The following is a 16,994-nucleotide window of genomic DNA, read 5'->3' on the forward strand; positions in this document are numbered from 1 at the left end:
GTTCATTAAATTAAGTATTTTTTTTTTATTTTTACTTAAAATCACTATTTTTACTATACACAATAAATATTAAGAAGCTTAAAACAATTTAAAAGGTCAAAATAAAATAATGAAATATTGTTTTTAAAAAAAATACTACTTCCGGTTTACGAATTCTGACCAAAACCCTACCAGCTCTAAGTTAGTACATAAAGGATATAAATATAAATTTTCAGCTTAATACGTTCGGGGGTGCGGACAGAGTAGTGGGCACAACATTTTTGACCTTTCTACGAGGAAAAAAATCCCACTTCCGGTTCATTAAATTAAGTAATTTTTTTTTTATTTTTACTTAAAATTACTATTTTTATTATACACAATAAATATCAAGAAGCTTAAAACAATTTAAAAGGTCAAAATAAAATAATGAAAAATAATGAAATATTGTTTTAAAAAAAAATACTACTTCCGGTTAACAAATTCTGACCAAAACCCTACCAGCTCTAAGTTAGTACATAAAGGATAGAAATATCAATTTTTAGCTTAATACGTTGAGGGGTGTGGACAGAGTAGTGGGCACAACATTTTCAACCTTTCTAAGTGAAAAAAATCCCACTTTATAAAATTTAATAACTTTTTTTTATTTTCATCACATAAATTGCTACAAGAATTATACTTGAATTTTTTTGTGACGAACACACATGTTAAAGGGGTCGAAAAAAATAGTGGAAGAAAAATCGAACTAGAGTAATCTGCCACTTCCGGTTGACAGATACTTACTAAATTTTATATATAACTTGGTATTAAGCTTAAACTTTTAGATATGAAATTTCAGTTCAATAAACCAAAAGGTTTCTGAGAAAAACATAAAAAACCTCGATTATCTAGAGTAAAAGTACTACTTCCGGTTCAGATAAAAATATTTAAAAAAAATATAAGGTTATAAAAATTATTATTTCTATCATATTTAAAAAAAATTCAGTCTGATTCAGTTAGTGGTTTGGGAGATAATTGAATTCAAAAACTTAAAAAAAAGAGGACACCTATAAGGGGAGGTACCATTTCCGGTCAACTTAAAAACTTGAAAAAAAATAACGACGTGTCGATAAGAATTTCATTAACCGATACTAAGTTTCAGTTCGATAGGACTAACGGTGTTAAAAATATCCCCAAAATACACACACACACACAGACACACAAACAGACACACACACAGACACACACACACACACACTCATTTTTTCTAGATCATGAAAACATGATCAGTGATCGATTCTGAGTTCGAATCAGTCAAAATCTCGAGTTCGAATTTTCGCATGATCACAAAACTTCATCTATTGTTACTACGTACATAGATAAAGTAAAAATTCGGGTGTGACCAAACCAACCCATGACTTTATCTATGTATTTGAGGAATATAAGAAAGTTACAATACAAAATTCGATATTGAACCGTACAGACAGATTATGAAATACTAATAACTATGACAGCGATACAAATTGAGCGTAAATGTATAGAAACTTGCACAAGACAAAAGTTCTACTTCCGGTTGTCGGATTTTGTTCATTTTTTTTTGTTACTTAAAATTACTATCAGTATTATAAAACTTCATCTATTGTTACTATGTACAATAGATGAAGTAAAGTAAAAATGTGTTGATGTATGAAAATACATATACTATTAACTATTTGTATACTTCATTGGTCATACTTTTGTCAAATCCCATAAATGCGTAAAATTTTTAACAATCTCGTGAATTTATTATTATACGTTGGAGGATTTACTTTATCAGACAAACACTGTGTTGTGTTTTCAATAATATATAAAAAAAATTGTATCAGAAAGATCATTCATCCATTGTAAAATAAATAACAGGCTAAGTTGTGTGCATACATCCATTATTTAATATGTTTCTTTTATTCCATATAGTGTACATATTTATGGTAATAATTCCTCCGCATCTACGTAGATTCTGAGTTACATAAGGTACATAAACACAAGTGAGGATTAACTTTTATCAGAATATATTCTATTAAAATTATCATCCATTCATTGCTTATGAGCTTATTCAATGTGTGATTACAGTGTATTTTTATTTGATTATATAAACAATATTAGTACATCGTACGATCGTACGATGTACATACTTGCACTTACTATTTAACTACATTAAAAATAAAGTAATAAACAAAATCTAATATATGTTGTAGGAATATAGCACAACTTGTGCTATTACGAATCAAAACCTGTGATCTCATACATTTCACACCAATCATCATCGCTCCTGTACAAACATGCATAACTCAAGGGCAACGTCCCCTTTGACCATTCCAGAAGAAAGAGTCCATCGCTCGATCGTAAAACGAACGAAACCCAACAGTGATGTCATCAGGAAACTGTAACACGTGTCCTGAAAGACGTTTACACGTGGCACACGACCACATTCTTAAATGAACGACGTCATAGCTATAAAACACGCGCCCCGAAAACAGATCAACACACGTGTCCCGAAAACACGTGCCTCGAAAACAGGTCAACACACGGATAAAACACGTTTCCTGGAGACGAAGACAAAGCATCTGCACACGGCACGCTTCAAGCCAGAACGTATATAAACCGACTCAGCAGCTCCAGATACCAGAGTGAACCTCTGGAGTTCAACCAGCTCACTTCTCCGAAGCTCAACTTCTTCGTACATACAATAACCATTGTAACAATTGAACAAAAATAAACGATCCTCTTACAAACACAAACGGTGTTTTCTTGGACCGGGACACGGTCAACACACCTGTCCCGCGTACTAAAATGTAAAGATAATTATTTTACTACCGCCATCTATGTTTAAAACTAAAAACTGGATAAACGTCATCCACTTTTCAGAAATTCAAATTTCAAACGCGTCTTACACGATATTTTTGCACCATCGTAATGGCGAAGGATCCATTTAATTATATTGATGACCAAAATGAGCAATATGGCAAAGTATGAAAACGATCGGATAAGAGACAAACTTTTTCCTGAATTGTAATCGTAAGTGAAGCGTAAAGGAGGTATGTAAAAATAAATAAATCATAATGAGTCATACAACTCGAACAAAAAAATGAAAATTAAATTTTATTTAATTTTTCAAAAAAAAAAAAACGATATTTGCTGGAGAAATACATAAATCATTTTATTGATATTTTTACTTTTCTTAGATGATATATTATGTGATAATGTTCTATAAGTTGAATTATTTATCTTATTCCATATAAGTATGTGTGTATGCAGTGTATTTTTATTAATTATTCTTTTAAATTTGTGTAGATATTGAGATACATATACATACACAGTATTTGATAATCTTTATCAAAACATATTAGTTATTACTAATATGTTTTTTCATATCAAAATTATCATCACTAGTTATTACTCATAAGCTTAAATTATTTAATGTGCGATTATATTATATAATCATGTTGATAGTATTTTTATGAAATAAATTGAATAGAAAAGCGATCATTTTTTAATTCGTATTCTTTTATTTAATATGTTACATTATAATACATTCAAATTATTTGTTGTGTAATACTTATACGTATAATGTAAAAATTGCAACTAGATTACCAATAAACAAAATCCAGTAAACATGTACATCTTATTATAATACATTTATGTTCCAAGAAGCTTTATTCAATTACAATTTTGACTTCACAGCAAGCCGCGACTGAAACGAAAATTTTATTGTAACTGCAAAACTCGAGATAATTTGTTGTTCAATATAAATATTACAGTTAAAATACCTGAGAACCAACATGGATGGCAAGGTGCATATCGTAATCTCTAGTGGAAATTGAGATATGAGCTCTGCCATCGCCTCCAACTGTTATAGTTTTACCGGTGCAGCTACTTCCAGATTTGGATCCAGAGATTATATCACAATATTGTCCAGCCGGAAGACAAGTCTATGAAAATATGTAGATATTTTTATTTGATTTCATTTGTTAGTGTTTTACAAAATGTATATGTATATAATATGGTTGTGGCTATTTGCAGGTAGTATATATGCAAATTATTGGCTATTTGTAGGTACTATATCTGCGACAGGCGCAAAGCCTTCTGCGCATGCGCGTGAACTGTCACTGTCAGCGAGTTTACTGTTAAAATATTGTTTTAAACCTCTTCAAATTTAGTTCGAACTCGTAAAGTGACGTAGTATGAACGATTGATTAAACATATAAGATTAAAATAATGAAACAAGTCTAGCATACATTAAATGTAAGAAATTATAATCGGATTCTAAGTTCACGCGCATGCGCAGAAGGCTTTGCGCCTGTCGTAGATATAGTACCTGCAAATAGCCACAACCATATAATATTAACCTGAAGAGTTTGATTCATATCGTAGCCATCATTATTGAAAGCAATGAATCCCTTTCCTCCCCTACAGAAAGCGATTTGGTTGCTTCCATTATCCCACCAATCGTTGACATTAGTTCCTTTGACTGCATTTCTAAAGCCGACCATTTGGTAGATTTGTCTCCATCTGTGTTCGCACACCCATCCGTTGCCACAAGAACCATCCTAACATATTAGACTTGTCAGTCTTGCATTCATTATAATATAAATAATAATAAACTGTTATTTAAAAATGAATTACCGCGTTAAAAGATGGTGATTGAATGTTACCGTTTCCGTCTTGAGGAGGACCAGCTTCCGAATTGGTGAATGCAAAGCTACTCATGATACGTGGTTCCCCATAAGCATGTGCAAGTGTGAAGGCTACAGCACCCTAAATTTAAACGACTCAATAAATGAAATCAATACATACATATATTTCAAAATGAATTCAAAATTTACAGACTTTGTATTGCTTCGATTGTTTGTATGTGAGAATGTCAGCACCTCCGGCTCCGTGACCTCTTTGATTGTCATGATTGTCGACAAACACCAATCCATCACCTTGGGGTAACATTCCCCATGCAGGACCCCAATTGACCAACCATTTCAATTGATTTTTTCCTCGGAAAGCTTTTCCAATTTCAGCGCTGAACTGAGAAAATTGTCAATCAAAATATTATTCCAATGTATAAAAGTTTTGAATGATTCAGTGATACGCATATTACTTACTTTGAATTCAGTTACAGCGGCCATTGATGAGTATTCGAATTTAGATATTGCTTCACCACCAAGATCGATCACTTCTTGGAAAATGTAAGGCCTTGCACCAGAAGGGAATCCATGATTTGTATTCAAATTCTTTACTCTATCATAGATTATTTTCAAATCTCCGGGCCACATATGTTTAGCAGCGTCAATCCTATAAAAACATTACAGATTATTTTAATGCATTCATATTAGATTACATATGAGTATTTTTTAATTTACCTAAATCCGGCGACTCCGAGATCTACCAAATGGTTGAAATAGCCAACAATTTTTCCTCGTACATATTCAGAGCCTTGGTTCAAATCTTGAAGACCAACCAATTCACAGTTTCTAACCTGTAATATTAATCATATCAATGTTTTGATACGAAATTACATACCTTTTTTTATCGGTCTCCCTCACGGGACCGAAAGTGAAACGCCCGAAAATGCAAATATCGGAAGGCAAAGATCGAAAATCGAAAGATCTTAAGTCGAAAGATCAAAAAAAAAAAGGATGCATGGTAAACGGTACATACTAACTTAATTTGCGCGAGCTGGATACAACAGGAACAAGAGGAACAGGCTTTTTCTCCCGTATTCTGCGCACATTAATACGGGAGGAAACGCCTGTTCCTCTTGTTCCTGTTGTATCCTGCTCGCGCAAATTAAGTGAGTATGTACATGAGTATCTACCGTTTACCATGCACCCTTTTTTTTGATCTTTCGACTTAAGATCTTTCGATTTTCGATCTTTGCCTTCCGATATTTGCGTTTTCGGGCGTTTCACTTTCGGTACCGTGAGGTAGACCCCTTTTTTATATATAAAAAAATATGATACCTGATTGCGATCGTTATAATTGGTGATCGTGCAAATTGGATGATTAAAGTCCGGTGGACCAAATGGCACTCCTGGATATTGTCTCTGACTTGGTTGGGAAACTGTTCCTGCAGTTCCCATACTACCACCTCCGCCTGTCATATGATTGATTACGGCATCTATGTATATTCTTAATAAAATATTATATAATTAATATTCTAATTCGCAAATCATAAATAGTCTATTAATTGTTTTGATTGCTTTTTACCTCACTCCGACATTATTGCAGCGTCTGACCATATTGGCGAAAGCAGCTTCGTTTCCTGACCTAGTGCCAAGTTTGTATGAGCTTGGTTGGTAACGTTCCCACCATGGCCTGTTTCCTATGATGATGTTTTCAGACGGTGGTGATACCTTAATATATTAAAACAATATATAATTCAAAAACCTCAATCGAATACAAATACTCAAAAGTATTTAGCTGAATACATTAATAATTTTTATTATATGTACATATTATATATACGTATGTGTACCTGAATTCCAGCAAATCCATTCGGTGCAAGGAATTTTTCGCATTCATCGGCAATGTCGTTCCATTTCCATTCAAAAAGATGTACCATTACAGATCTATCACCCCAATAGTAGGGATTTTTATATGACAAAGTACTGCCGGCCATCGCCAAGAACATCAAGACGAAAAGTTTCATCTTGAAAAAGTCTTATGAAATAATACAATTATATTCAACTAAATATTTAATAAAAACAAAACAATGTGTTACATTTTTGTTTACCTTAAATTTGCACGTGCAAGTATGTATGTATGTATATATCGAAGAGCAATAATGTATACTGTATAACAGAATGAGGTGTGTGCTAATCGTTTAAATACCTTTTCACTAATACAGGAGGATATTGAGGTTGTCACGTTTATCAATTATTTATCATTGATATTATCGTATTAATTCTGACCTTAAAGCTTCTTAACTTTAAACCGCATTAAATGCATATTCGTATCTCTATGTGATAATAATTCTTTTAATGTTTTCGAATTGTTGCTGAAATTTTAAAATGTGCGTTTCAATTCAACGGCGTATTTTTTTTTGTCCTTTATTCAAAATTTTGCTATAATTTTTTATTGTCATTCTCAAATGGAATATTTTAGTATTCGTGTACATACATATATACAGTAATTTAGTATTTTAACACGTATTTTCCGTTAAATGTATACATAGATAGGAATGTAATTTCCGTAATTATTATATATAACAGATCTAATCTGATATGCTCCAATTTTATAAATAACCACATCCTTTGCAAAATTATACAATTAGGAATTTTTCACTTGTAGATTTATATGTAATTATACTGTACGATTACATTTTTATAACTACTTCCCGTGTTAACAGTTTTTTATTAATCGCAAATTTTAAAGTTATGGCGAGCAAACGATTTATGGCATTGATAATAAAAAAACATGATTATTTTGAGATTTATTGTGTATTATGCATTATGCTAGGAGATTAACAATTTCATTTTAAGTAAATACTTTGTTTTGATGGAAAACCTGAACCTTATCAATACTGGATTTCATTTATTGCATATGCAATATATTTTTATAAGCTAGGAATTTACTTTTGTATTGAATACCTGATCAATGCATTAGTGTTTAAGTATTTTATTATTTATTTACATATGCACGTTATGTCTAGTAAATTTAATTTAATTTAATCAATATGTGTATGTTGAATTTTGTTGCATTAACAAATGTTAGGGCCATCACATAATCATATAAAATAAGTTTTTGAATATCATCTGCGTCTAATATATATTATTATGAATGGTATAACATAATAAAATATGAAAATATGTCCGAAATTATTATTTAAGTAAACATGGGTTATCTTTCATCGTCATATTTATCATTTCTATTCTATGACGAAGCGGCCAAAAAAACAATGACTTAACCGGCTATATTGATTGGAAGATTGTCAATTTTTAATAATTGGCATATAAGGCAAATACCTTATATGCCTTAATTTTAGAGTTCATTATTATTAAATCAATTGATTATTAAATGATTTCTATCATTGATTTTTATCATTATTTGTATTGCTTTTGGAAATGATAATAATCTGGAAATTTTTGTTTATCAAATCTATTTTTAAATCAACAGGATTTTTATTATTTATGATTAATTTGGGTTTTGTCCATTTGTTGCGAAATTTCCATTTCTGTTAATACGTAGATGATAAGCTGTTGTATAATATGATAAAATATGTTTTTATTGATCATATTAATATCTACTGATTTATTTATCAATATGTTGTAGTAATTTTTATGAAATATTTGGGATGCGAAAAAAAGGCACAGTCTATGTACATACAGTCAACAATTAACTACATACTAAAAATGTTAAACATATTTATTTATTTATATATTTATTTTATTAATAGTTTTGGACCATTGTGGCATTACAGGAAGAACATTAATGCGATTGTATATTGTATTTCCATCCATATTTTTTCCTTTTATAAAATTCTAGATTGTAAAACAAATATTGCTAGTTTCATATTTGTAAACATGCAAATTCACATTGATTTTAAAATACTCTACCTAAATACCATAAAATTCTTTAGGTTCCAAGAAACGTAACACACAAGAGCGATGTCTACTCACTTCCATTCGAAAAGATGAACCATTGTTGTCTTATTTTCCCTTAAGTTGGGTTTCTTGTGGTTAGAACATTGGACAGTAGGGCCATTAATAAACACTCCCATCTTACATATGATAAATTAATATAAATAATAATAAAAAAACGCAAAATTTTTAAATTAAAAAAATAAATTTAATTTTACATTAAAGATCAGGAAGTTTCTCCTTCTTCAATGTCGTGGAAAATAAATTGACTTATATATGTATATTGTATGTACGCTCGATTTTGTATATGTTTGAAACAGCATACAATCGTTTTACATTAGAAAAAAATGTCATAAGTATATCCAGGGCTATTTAAAAGAAAAAGATACTGGAACTCACCTATTGTCAAGTTTTTTATTAGAAAAGATTACATTCAAATTATATTATATAGAATATTCGTTTGAACCAGTGGTGTAGTGCTCAATTATGAGTTGCCGGTACGCTCGATTTTGCACTTTTTTTGCATTATGCAAGAAATGCATCGAGTGTATTCTCAAAGCTTTCTTCGAGCGATCAATGTATCCTTGAGTTCATGACACAACGCGGTTTTTTTTGTTCGTTGAAGCCCCCAAGAACGCTACCTACCCTCATGTATCGATAGCACAATTAAATATCCACCCTAGACAATGGTTTGAGCCGTCATAAGCGAAAAAAAGGTCCAGGGCCCATTTATTTCGTTAATGGGTCCATGAATGGGGACCAATATTTAAATGTGCTAAAGACACATCTGGCGCCTGACACAAAGCCTGGTGGTATCCTTGATCCTGACATCATTTTTATGCATGACAGCGCTCCTTGTCATCAATAGCTTGGGTGAAAAATATTGCAAAAGTGGTAAAACTTTTCGAAAAAATTAAAGTTTTATACTATTTTGATTTTTGAAATTTTTATGCCGGGTCGCGTACCGTTGCCGATAAAAGGTGGTGGGGCGCCGTACCGGTGCGTACCGGCTATTCTACAACCCCGTTTGAAACATAAAAATATCGAGAAAAAAGGTGCCGTTCCACCGCATTACACGGAAAAAAAGCCCTGAATATATCTAATCAAATTGAAGTACATACATATGTCTTCACAATCTGATAATTTTTAGTACATTTGTAATTATTTAATAAGGCATAATCACTATAATAACCAATCCATCAATAGATATGTATACTATTGCATAATTGAAAACCATTGTTTTTAATTTTCCACCATTGTATTATTTTATTTCCATAATAGTAAGATAAAAGGGAATATTATAAAATTAAAAATAGATTTCATTTCAATATATTAATATTTATTCATCAATAAAATATGTATACATTTGCAGGCCACAAAAATTTCTATTAAATGTTGTTAAATGTTGATCATTTCATATTTTGTTCCACATCCTGTTCTTTTACATCATTCTTGACTGTAAAGAAACAATTTATAATCAAAATTTGTTACCATATACAATTTAATGAATTTAATATCAAAAATATTTTCTCACAGTGCTTCCAGTGTGGATGGCCAAGACTGCATCATCTCCTCCTCCAGAAATTTCAATATTGGCTCTTCCACTACCATCAACGGTTACAGTTTTACCATTGCAACCACTTCCACCCTTTCCTCCGCTTATAATATCGCAGTAAGAACCGGCTGGTAAGCAAGTCTAAAAATTTAAAGCATTCATCAAGTTTTTATTAATTGTAATTCAGTTTAAATGTATACATATACATGTAAATATATACACAAATATGTTTTATAACTCACATTAAGACTTTCTCTGAGTTCTCCTCCTTCAATATTGATGGCGATAAAACCTTTGTTGCCTCGGCAGAAAGCGATTTGATTATTTCCATTATCCCACCAGTTGGACATTGCCGTTCCGGAAACTTCGTTTCTGAAGCCAGCCATTGCAGAAATCGGTCCCCATCTGTGCTCACAAACCCATCCATTTCCGCAAGTTCCATCCTAAATCATATAAAATTAGCTAAAATACTCTTAATGATAATTACTGTATTTATTCTGTTAACTGTTGCGTACCGGATTGATTGATGGAGAGATGATGTTTTGAGATCCATCCATTGGAGGTCCCACTTCGGGATCTGAGAAGGCGAACGAGCTCATGATTCTAGTAGTTCCATAAGGATGAGCCAACATGAAAGCAATAGCTGCCTATAAAACAAAATATGTAAGTATATTTCATATATGTACATAAAAAATTTAAATTATTAAATAATTGATTCATATTTACCTTGTATTGTTTAGCATCTTTGTATGTTAAGATGGCACCACCACCAGCTCCATGTCCTCTTTGATTGTCATGGTTGTCAACAAAAATCAAACTTTCTCCTGATTTGATTAGACCCCATCCTTCACCCCATGTGGCCAAATACTTCAATGGATTTTGTCCTCGGAAGCATCTTCCTAATTCAGCTCCAGCCTTTTAAAAGTATCCCATACATTAAATCTGTACCTTTTAAATATCTCAATATATATTTTAAACCATTGTATAAATAAATTACCTTAAATTCAGTAACGGCACCGAGTGGAGTGTATTCGTCCCTGCTGATAGCTTCACCACCGAGATCAATAACTTCCTGGAAGATGTAAGGCCTGGAACCAGACGGGAATCCTTGAGCTGTGTTCAAGTCGTTAAGTCTGCCATAGATGACACTCAGATCTCTCGGCCACATATGTTTAGCAGCATCAATACTAAAATTTCAAATGCAAAAAATAATATTTACACAACCTATGTATATATCTTAATTTGAATTTACATTGAAATTTATCCATACCGGAATCCAGCAACTCCCAAATTGACAAGGTTATTCATGAAATCGACAATTTTATCTCTTACATAGTCTGATCCTTGGTTCAAATCCTTGAGACCGACAAGTTCACAGTTTCGTACTTGATTGGGATCATTGTAGTTGTTGATGGTGCAGATAGGAGAGTTGAAGTCATTCTTGCCGAATGGAACAGCGGGATAGCTCCATTCATTGAAATTGGCAGTTGAACCACCCGTACCTTGATTTTCGGGCCAAGTTCCAGTCATGTGGTTGACGACGATGTCAACATAAATTCTATGAATTTAAATACGTATAATTAGAGTTGTTATTAATTGCACTTCAAAATGTGTTTTAGGAAACGTTTTACGAACCCAACTCCTACAGCATTGCATCGCTTGACCATATCTGCGAATTGTTGTTCATTACCAGATCTGGTGATGAGTTTATAGGAAATTGGTTGATACCTTTCCCACCATGGTCGATTTCTGCTGGTGACTTTCAAATTTTCATTGACAGGAGAGACCTTTAAAATAATTATTGCTAGTTTCGTATTGATAATACTTAAAATTTATTTTTATCTTAAAATTTTAAAGTTTTGTACCTGAACACCACCAAATCCTTTAGGTCCCAAGAAACGTTCACATTCAAGAGCAATATCTTCCCACTTCCATTCGAAAAGATGGACCATTGTGGTCCTGTTTTCCCTGAAGTTGGGGTTCTTAGTGGTTAAGGCACTGCCCAATAGGGCGACCAACAAAAATGCGACACTGATTCTTCCCATCTCAATTCAACTAGAATACAAAATAATAAGAATAAATATGTACATAAAATTTTAAAATCAAAATAAACATGTTTATCAAATTTTACACTGTAGGCGACAAGGTAAGAAAAACTCGCCTCCTCCAATGTCATAGAAAATTGAATGGCCTCTTTATATATATTTTTTTGAAAAATCAAACAATCGTTTCACATAAGAAACAATCGATATATATGTATATCTTATCATTTTGAATGTCCTCACTATCTGATTTATTCAATAAATAATTATTTAATAATAGGCATAATCATTGATATTATTAACTAATCCATCAATAGCTATTATTGCATAATTTGAAACAATTGTATTAATTTTATTTGTATCATTTATAAAATGATTAAGTAAATTGGTATTCCACGGGAAAATTGTATTGTTTTATAATTTAAATTTATAATGAAAATACTATTGGAAATAAAATTTTGTAAATATAAATTAAATACCTACTCAGTAATGGTCGATTCATAAAGTTGAATGTACACATATATGTATGTATGTATGTATGTACTAACTCCTCTTAAGTTATGAAAAATCTATTTCAATTGATAGAGCAAGAGTGTGAATGGATTTATATACATATTTTATACATATGTATGTATATTACAATGCAGGCATCGGCAACATACGATTCGCGGAACACCAAGTCACACATTTGACAATTTCAAGTGACCCTCTTGAGCTAACCAGTTGAAGCTAAAGTTATTTTCGTATTATAAGCAGGAAAAAATAGTCTTTTTTAATATTTTATTTAAGAATATGTGAAAATTCGGACGCTTGTATTTGTCTTTAGATGACTTTAATATAAACCAGAGTTTCTCAAGAATATTTTATTGTGAAATTTCGAGATTCTCATGTCTCGAGAATATTTTATTATGAAAATTCAAGATTCTCGTTTCTCAAGAAATCGTTTATTAGAATCTCGAAAATATCGAGAATATTTTAAATTTATCACTTCATGTTTTTGTTAAATAAACTGACTGATTTGTATACGTGTTAACTCTTAAATAATTTTGTAAAGTATTGTAATATGTATAGATGGTCAGTATTTTTATTACAAACCTCCTTTATTTATTATTATTACAAACCTCCCTTACGTTTCACTTTAAGACGACTTTTTTATATCTCTTATCTCTTATCCGATCGTTTTTATACTTTGCCATATTGCTCATTTTGGTCATCAATATAAGTAAATGGATCCTCCACCATAACCATGGTGCAAAAATATTTTGCGCGTATGAAATCTGCCCGGCGAGATAGTCGTTGACGTTTGTCTACCGTTTGTTTAGACTTCTCACTTTTCGCCATATCAGATTTCAATTGTTTAAACGCCTATAACTTTCTCTTTTTTCACTCTATATGTTATTTTATAATTATTATTTGTCCTGTAAGTTATTATTCGGTCATCATATAAGTAGATATGCACATGTTACATCGAAATCGCACCATATTTAAGTTACAAACTTATGTATATGAGCATGCAGGCAGGGCCAGCGCGTGGCCTGTGTAACTGAACAGGATGAAATTTCTAAGAGAGCTATTGATACAGAAGAGAACATTCATAAATTTCTGAACTAAAACTTGACAATTATGTTTATTCTTATGATAATTGGAATTATAATTTTATTTCGTTTTATCTTTTTATGTTGTAAGTTGAAATTATTGTAAATATTTTCTCAATAAAATTTATCCTTATTCACTATAAGACTGTTTTAAAATAAAAATAAGCACTGACACGAAATGATTTTGATTTTGAACCGCAGCCCAAAATAAATCTGGCTTTCAATGTTTATTTTATTTTATTATTTAATATTCTAATATTTTGAATAAAGTTACACATGAGTCGTCTAGTTCCAAAACCCGGTACAAGCATTTCAGTCATTTTTTGGTTAACGCAGTTTTTCTGCCACAACTTTATTTAGTGGATTTCATTTACAAAGTTTTATTTTAATGGAAGATATACGATTTAAAGTTATTTTGGAATTCAGTTTTTTGGAAAATTTTTGAGATTAAATGAAATATTAAGACTTGAAAACGATTTTGCCGGTGTTTGTTCCCGAGTTGTCCTTTCACGGTGATTCCGTTCCTTTGCTCACGATTTCTTTCTGATTGTTTTCTTTCTTGTATCTCCATCTTTGGTTTTTTCAATACTTCCAGACAGATCGTCCATGATCAGTCAGCAATTACGAGGGAAATGCGGAATGACAGTTGCACCCAGGTAACCGGCCGAAATGGCCGCCATCTTGCCATATGCAGTTTTCTGATTGGCTGTCGGCAGTTTTGCCGTTAATTCGAATAAACAGAGAGAATTTTTGCCGTTTGGAACAAAACAAGATTTTAAATATTTTTTTTAGTCTCTTAACTTGGTTTTAGAAAGAATTCAAGTATCCAGTATTGTGTGAAAATATTCCTAGAATCGGAATACATTTTTATCTCCGTTTTGACCAAATATGCAGATACCGGGTTTTGGAACTAGATGACTCACATATGAATAAACTGTATCAAGTATGCGATTGTACCTGACTTGATATAATATATTATGCTTACAATTTACATACATACGTACATGTGTACCTACTATCTTTCTTCTATTTTCTTTATTAAAATTGGATCTATCCAATGTATAATATGTACATATTTTTTGTACATATTTTTTATAGTAATCCAATATATGTTGTACATTTTTTTTAATGTTGTAAATAAAAGTATTTTAGTTTTAGTTGGAAAAAATGTCGTTATCTGGGATATTATGAATTTTTATAAGTAGTTTAAAATACATACCTCACTTAACAGATAGATACATTTTAAGATATCCCCGTGTTAAAAGAGAGTTATATTAAATTGTCATATATATAACTATATTCAAATATTTTATTAACCTATGCTTCACCTGTGCGGAATAACGCCTCGAATACTAATCTTTCCAAGCTCCAAGTAATACAAAATAAATCCCTAAAAATAATTTATAATACACCCATATATACTAACTTGAAAAAACTGCATGCCATATATAATATTCCGTTTGTTACAGACATTACTAACAAACTAACCAGTAGATTCTATGACAGAATCACTAATAACCATACTAACACACTTGGTTTTTAAGTGCGGCCACGGTGGCCGCATGCGCCCACTAGAGGATTTTACTGCGGCTGCCAGTGACTTAATAGTAAATAATACTAATATTTAAAAAAAATTAAATATATTTTAATTTTTTTTTGCAAAATTAAAAATATTTTGAATTTTGTTGAATACATCTGACTTGTATTCAACAAAAAACAAACACCTCAAAATTCTTTCCACGCGAATATGATCCGTAGTGAGTTCTCAATAGTATGCAGAACAATAAGAAATTGACTTGCACACATGGGAGTGAGGTCATTCGAGTCGTTTATCGCTTACTCACAATAGGGTTGTATTAAATTTATTTAACGAAGACTGTGAAAACAAAATATTTCCTATGAATTGCATTGTGCATCAAGAAGTGCTAGTTAGTAAATATGTTATTAAATGCATGGAAGATGTGGAGTTAACTGTGAAAAAAGTATTAAATGCAATTAATACCAGTAGTAAATTGTCGAACATGTTTAGTTCTATATGAGAAATCAACGGGGAAAAACACAATATATTGCTCAATTTCAATCATATTAGATGGGTAAGTTTTCAACGTCTTTGTGAATTAAATGATTATGTTATATCTGCTTTGGCCGTAAATCATAAAGATTTAAGTGAAAAGCTTCAAAGTAATTATATAAAAGGGTCGATTTTATTCCTAAAGGATTTTTTGCCGCACATTAGTTCGATTAATAAAAAACTACAAAAAAGTAACTTAACAATAATATAAATCATGCTCATCATTGACAAACTAAAAAATATAGCGAAAAGCCTTGTGACAGAAGTTGAAAATGTCAATTTTTCAATTTTATCTTCTGTTAGTGATTTCATAGATAAGATGACAGAAACAACTTCAAAATTAAAATTAAAACTTAAAATAATAGAGTGTCTTAAATCTCTGAATCTGGAACATGATAAAAGGTTCGAAGAATTGAATTTTTGTGAATGAATTGAACTGTTTCTTTTGTATATTCCCCTTTTATTATGATGAAAAATGAAAATTTCTTAGTACTACAAAATAGATTAAAATCATTTTCAGTATTGAGATTAATTAACTGGGCTAACGTAAAATATGCATTATTAGAAATTAGTCACGATCAAGTACTTAATAATCATTTTAATAATATTTCGGTTCAAAAATTTTGGTCGGAAATATACGTTGACAATGAAACCAATATAAAGATTTGGCAACAATTGTTTTATTAATATTGTCTATTTTTCCCACTACCGTATATTGCGAAAGATCATTCAGTGTAATGCACTTTATTAAAAACAAATTTAGAAACCAGCTGACAGACGCAAACTTAGAAGCAGCAATGTGGTTTGCACTGGAAGAAAGAAGTATTGAGCAATTTCCATTGCATTATTATTAAATAAATAGATACCAAAATGTTAAAATTTCTTTTATTTTATGAATTGATCCATTTTTTTGTAACTTTAATTTATTTGATTAAATTTGGTGCGGCCACCTGACATTTTCATGGGACTACTATTATCACCTGTAAACGGCCACGGTAAAATTTCGCCTGAGAACCACTGGTCTGTACCCTTCAGGTATAACACACAGATTACCTAAACACAATCTGCTTTAGGTCATCGACTTTAGAGAGTCTTAGTTAATATTATGTATTAGATGTATTATGAACATTTATAAGGATTGTAAATAGGTTTTTGAGCTCTTTTTCC

At 31.2% G+C, this 16,994-nt stretch overlaps 2 protein-coding genes across 3 annotated transcripts; both read right to left on the reverse strand.

Annotated features, from left to right (window-relative positions):
- Positions 1-3,468: 3,468 nt before the first annotated feature.
- LOC143916183 (alpha-amylase 1-like) lies at positions 3,469-6,826 on the reverse strand. Of its 2 annotated transcripts, none has more exons than XM_077437151.1 (11): positions 6,719-6,826; positions 6,461-6,634; positions 6,193-6,338; positions 5,946-6,114; positions 5,346-5,461; positions 5,088-5,277; positions 4,822-5,010; positions 4,618-4,749; positions 4,341-4,541; positions 3,762-3,923; positions 3,469-3,685 (listed from the first exon to the last, which is right to left on the reverse strand). In XM_077437151.1, the coding sequence occupies exons 2-11, from the start codon at positions 6,632-6,634 to the stop codon at positions 3,656-3,658; spliced, it is 1,509 nt and encodes a 502-aa protein (XP_077293277.1). In that variant the 5' UTR covers positions 6,719-6,826; the 3' UTR covers positions 3,469-3,655. The 2 variants fall into 2 exon arrangements, with proteins under 2 accessions (XP_077293277.1, XP_077293276.1); XM_077437150.1 differs by having other exon boundaries at positions 6,461-6,645.
- Positions 6,827-9,878: 3,052 nt separating this feature from the next.
- LOC143916207 (alpha-amylase 2-like) lies at positions 9,879-12,346 on the reverse strand. The gene is made up of 10 exons (XM_077437190.1): positions 12,251-12,346; positions 11,985-12,174; positions 11,755-11,906; positions 11,390-11,677; positions 11,117-11,306; positions 10,846-11,034; positions 10,635-10,766; positions 10,362-10,562; positions 10,099-10,260; positions 9,879-10,020 (listed from the first exon to the last, which is right to left on the reverse strand). Exons 2-10 carry the CDS (start codon positions 12,162-12,164, stop codon positions 10,006-10,008), a joined length of 1,509 nt encoding a protein of 502 aa, XP_077293316.1. The 5' UTR covers positions 12,165-12,174; positions 12,251-12,346; the 3' UTR covers positions 9,879-10,005.
- Positions 12,347-16,994: the final 4,648 nt, after the last annotated feature.

This window comes from Arctopsyche grandis, chromosome 8 (genome assembly GCF_051622035.1).
Source record: "Arctopsyche grandis isolate Sample6627 chromosome 8, ASM5162203v2, whole genome shotgun sequence".
Classification (NCBI taxonomy): domain Eukaryota; kingdom Metazoa; phylum Arthropoda; class Insecta; order Trichoptera; family Hydropsychidae; genus Arctopsyche; species Arctopsyche grandis.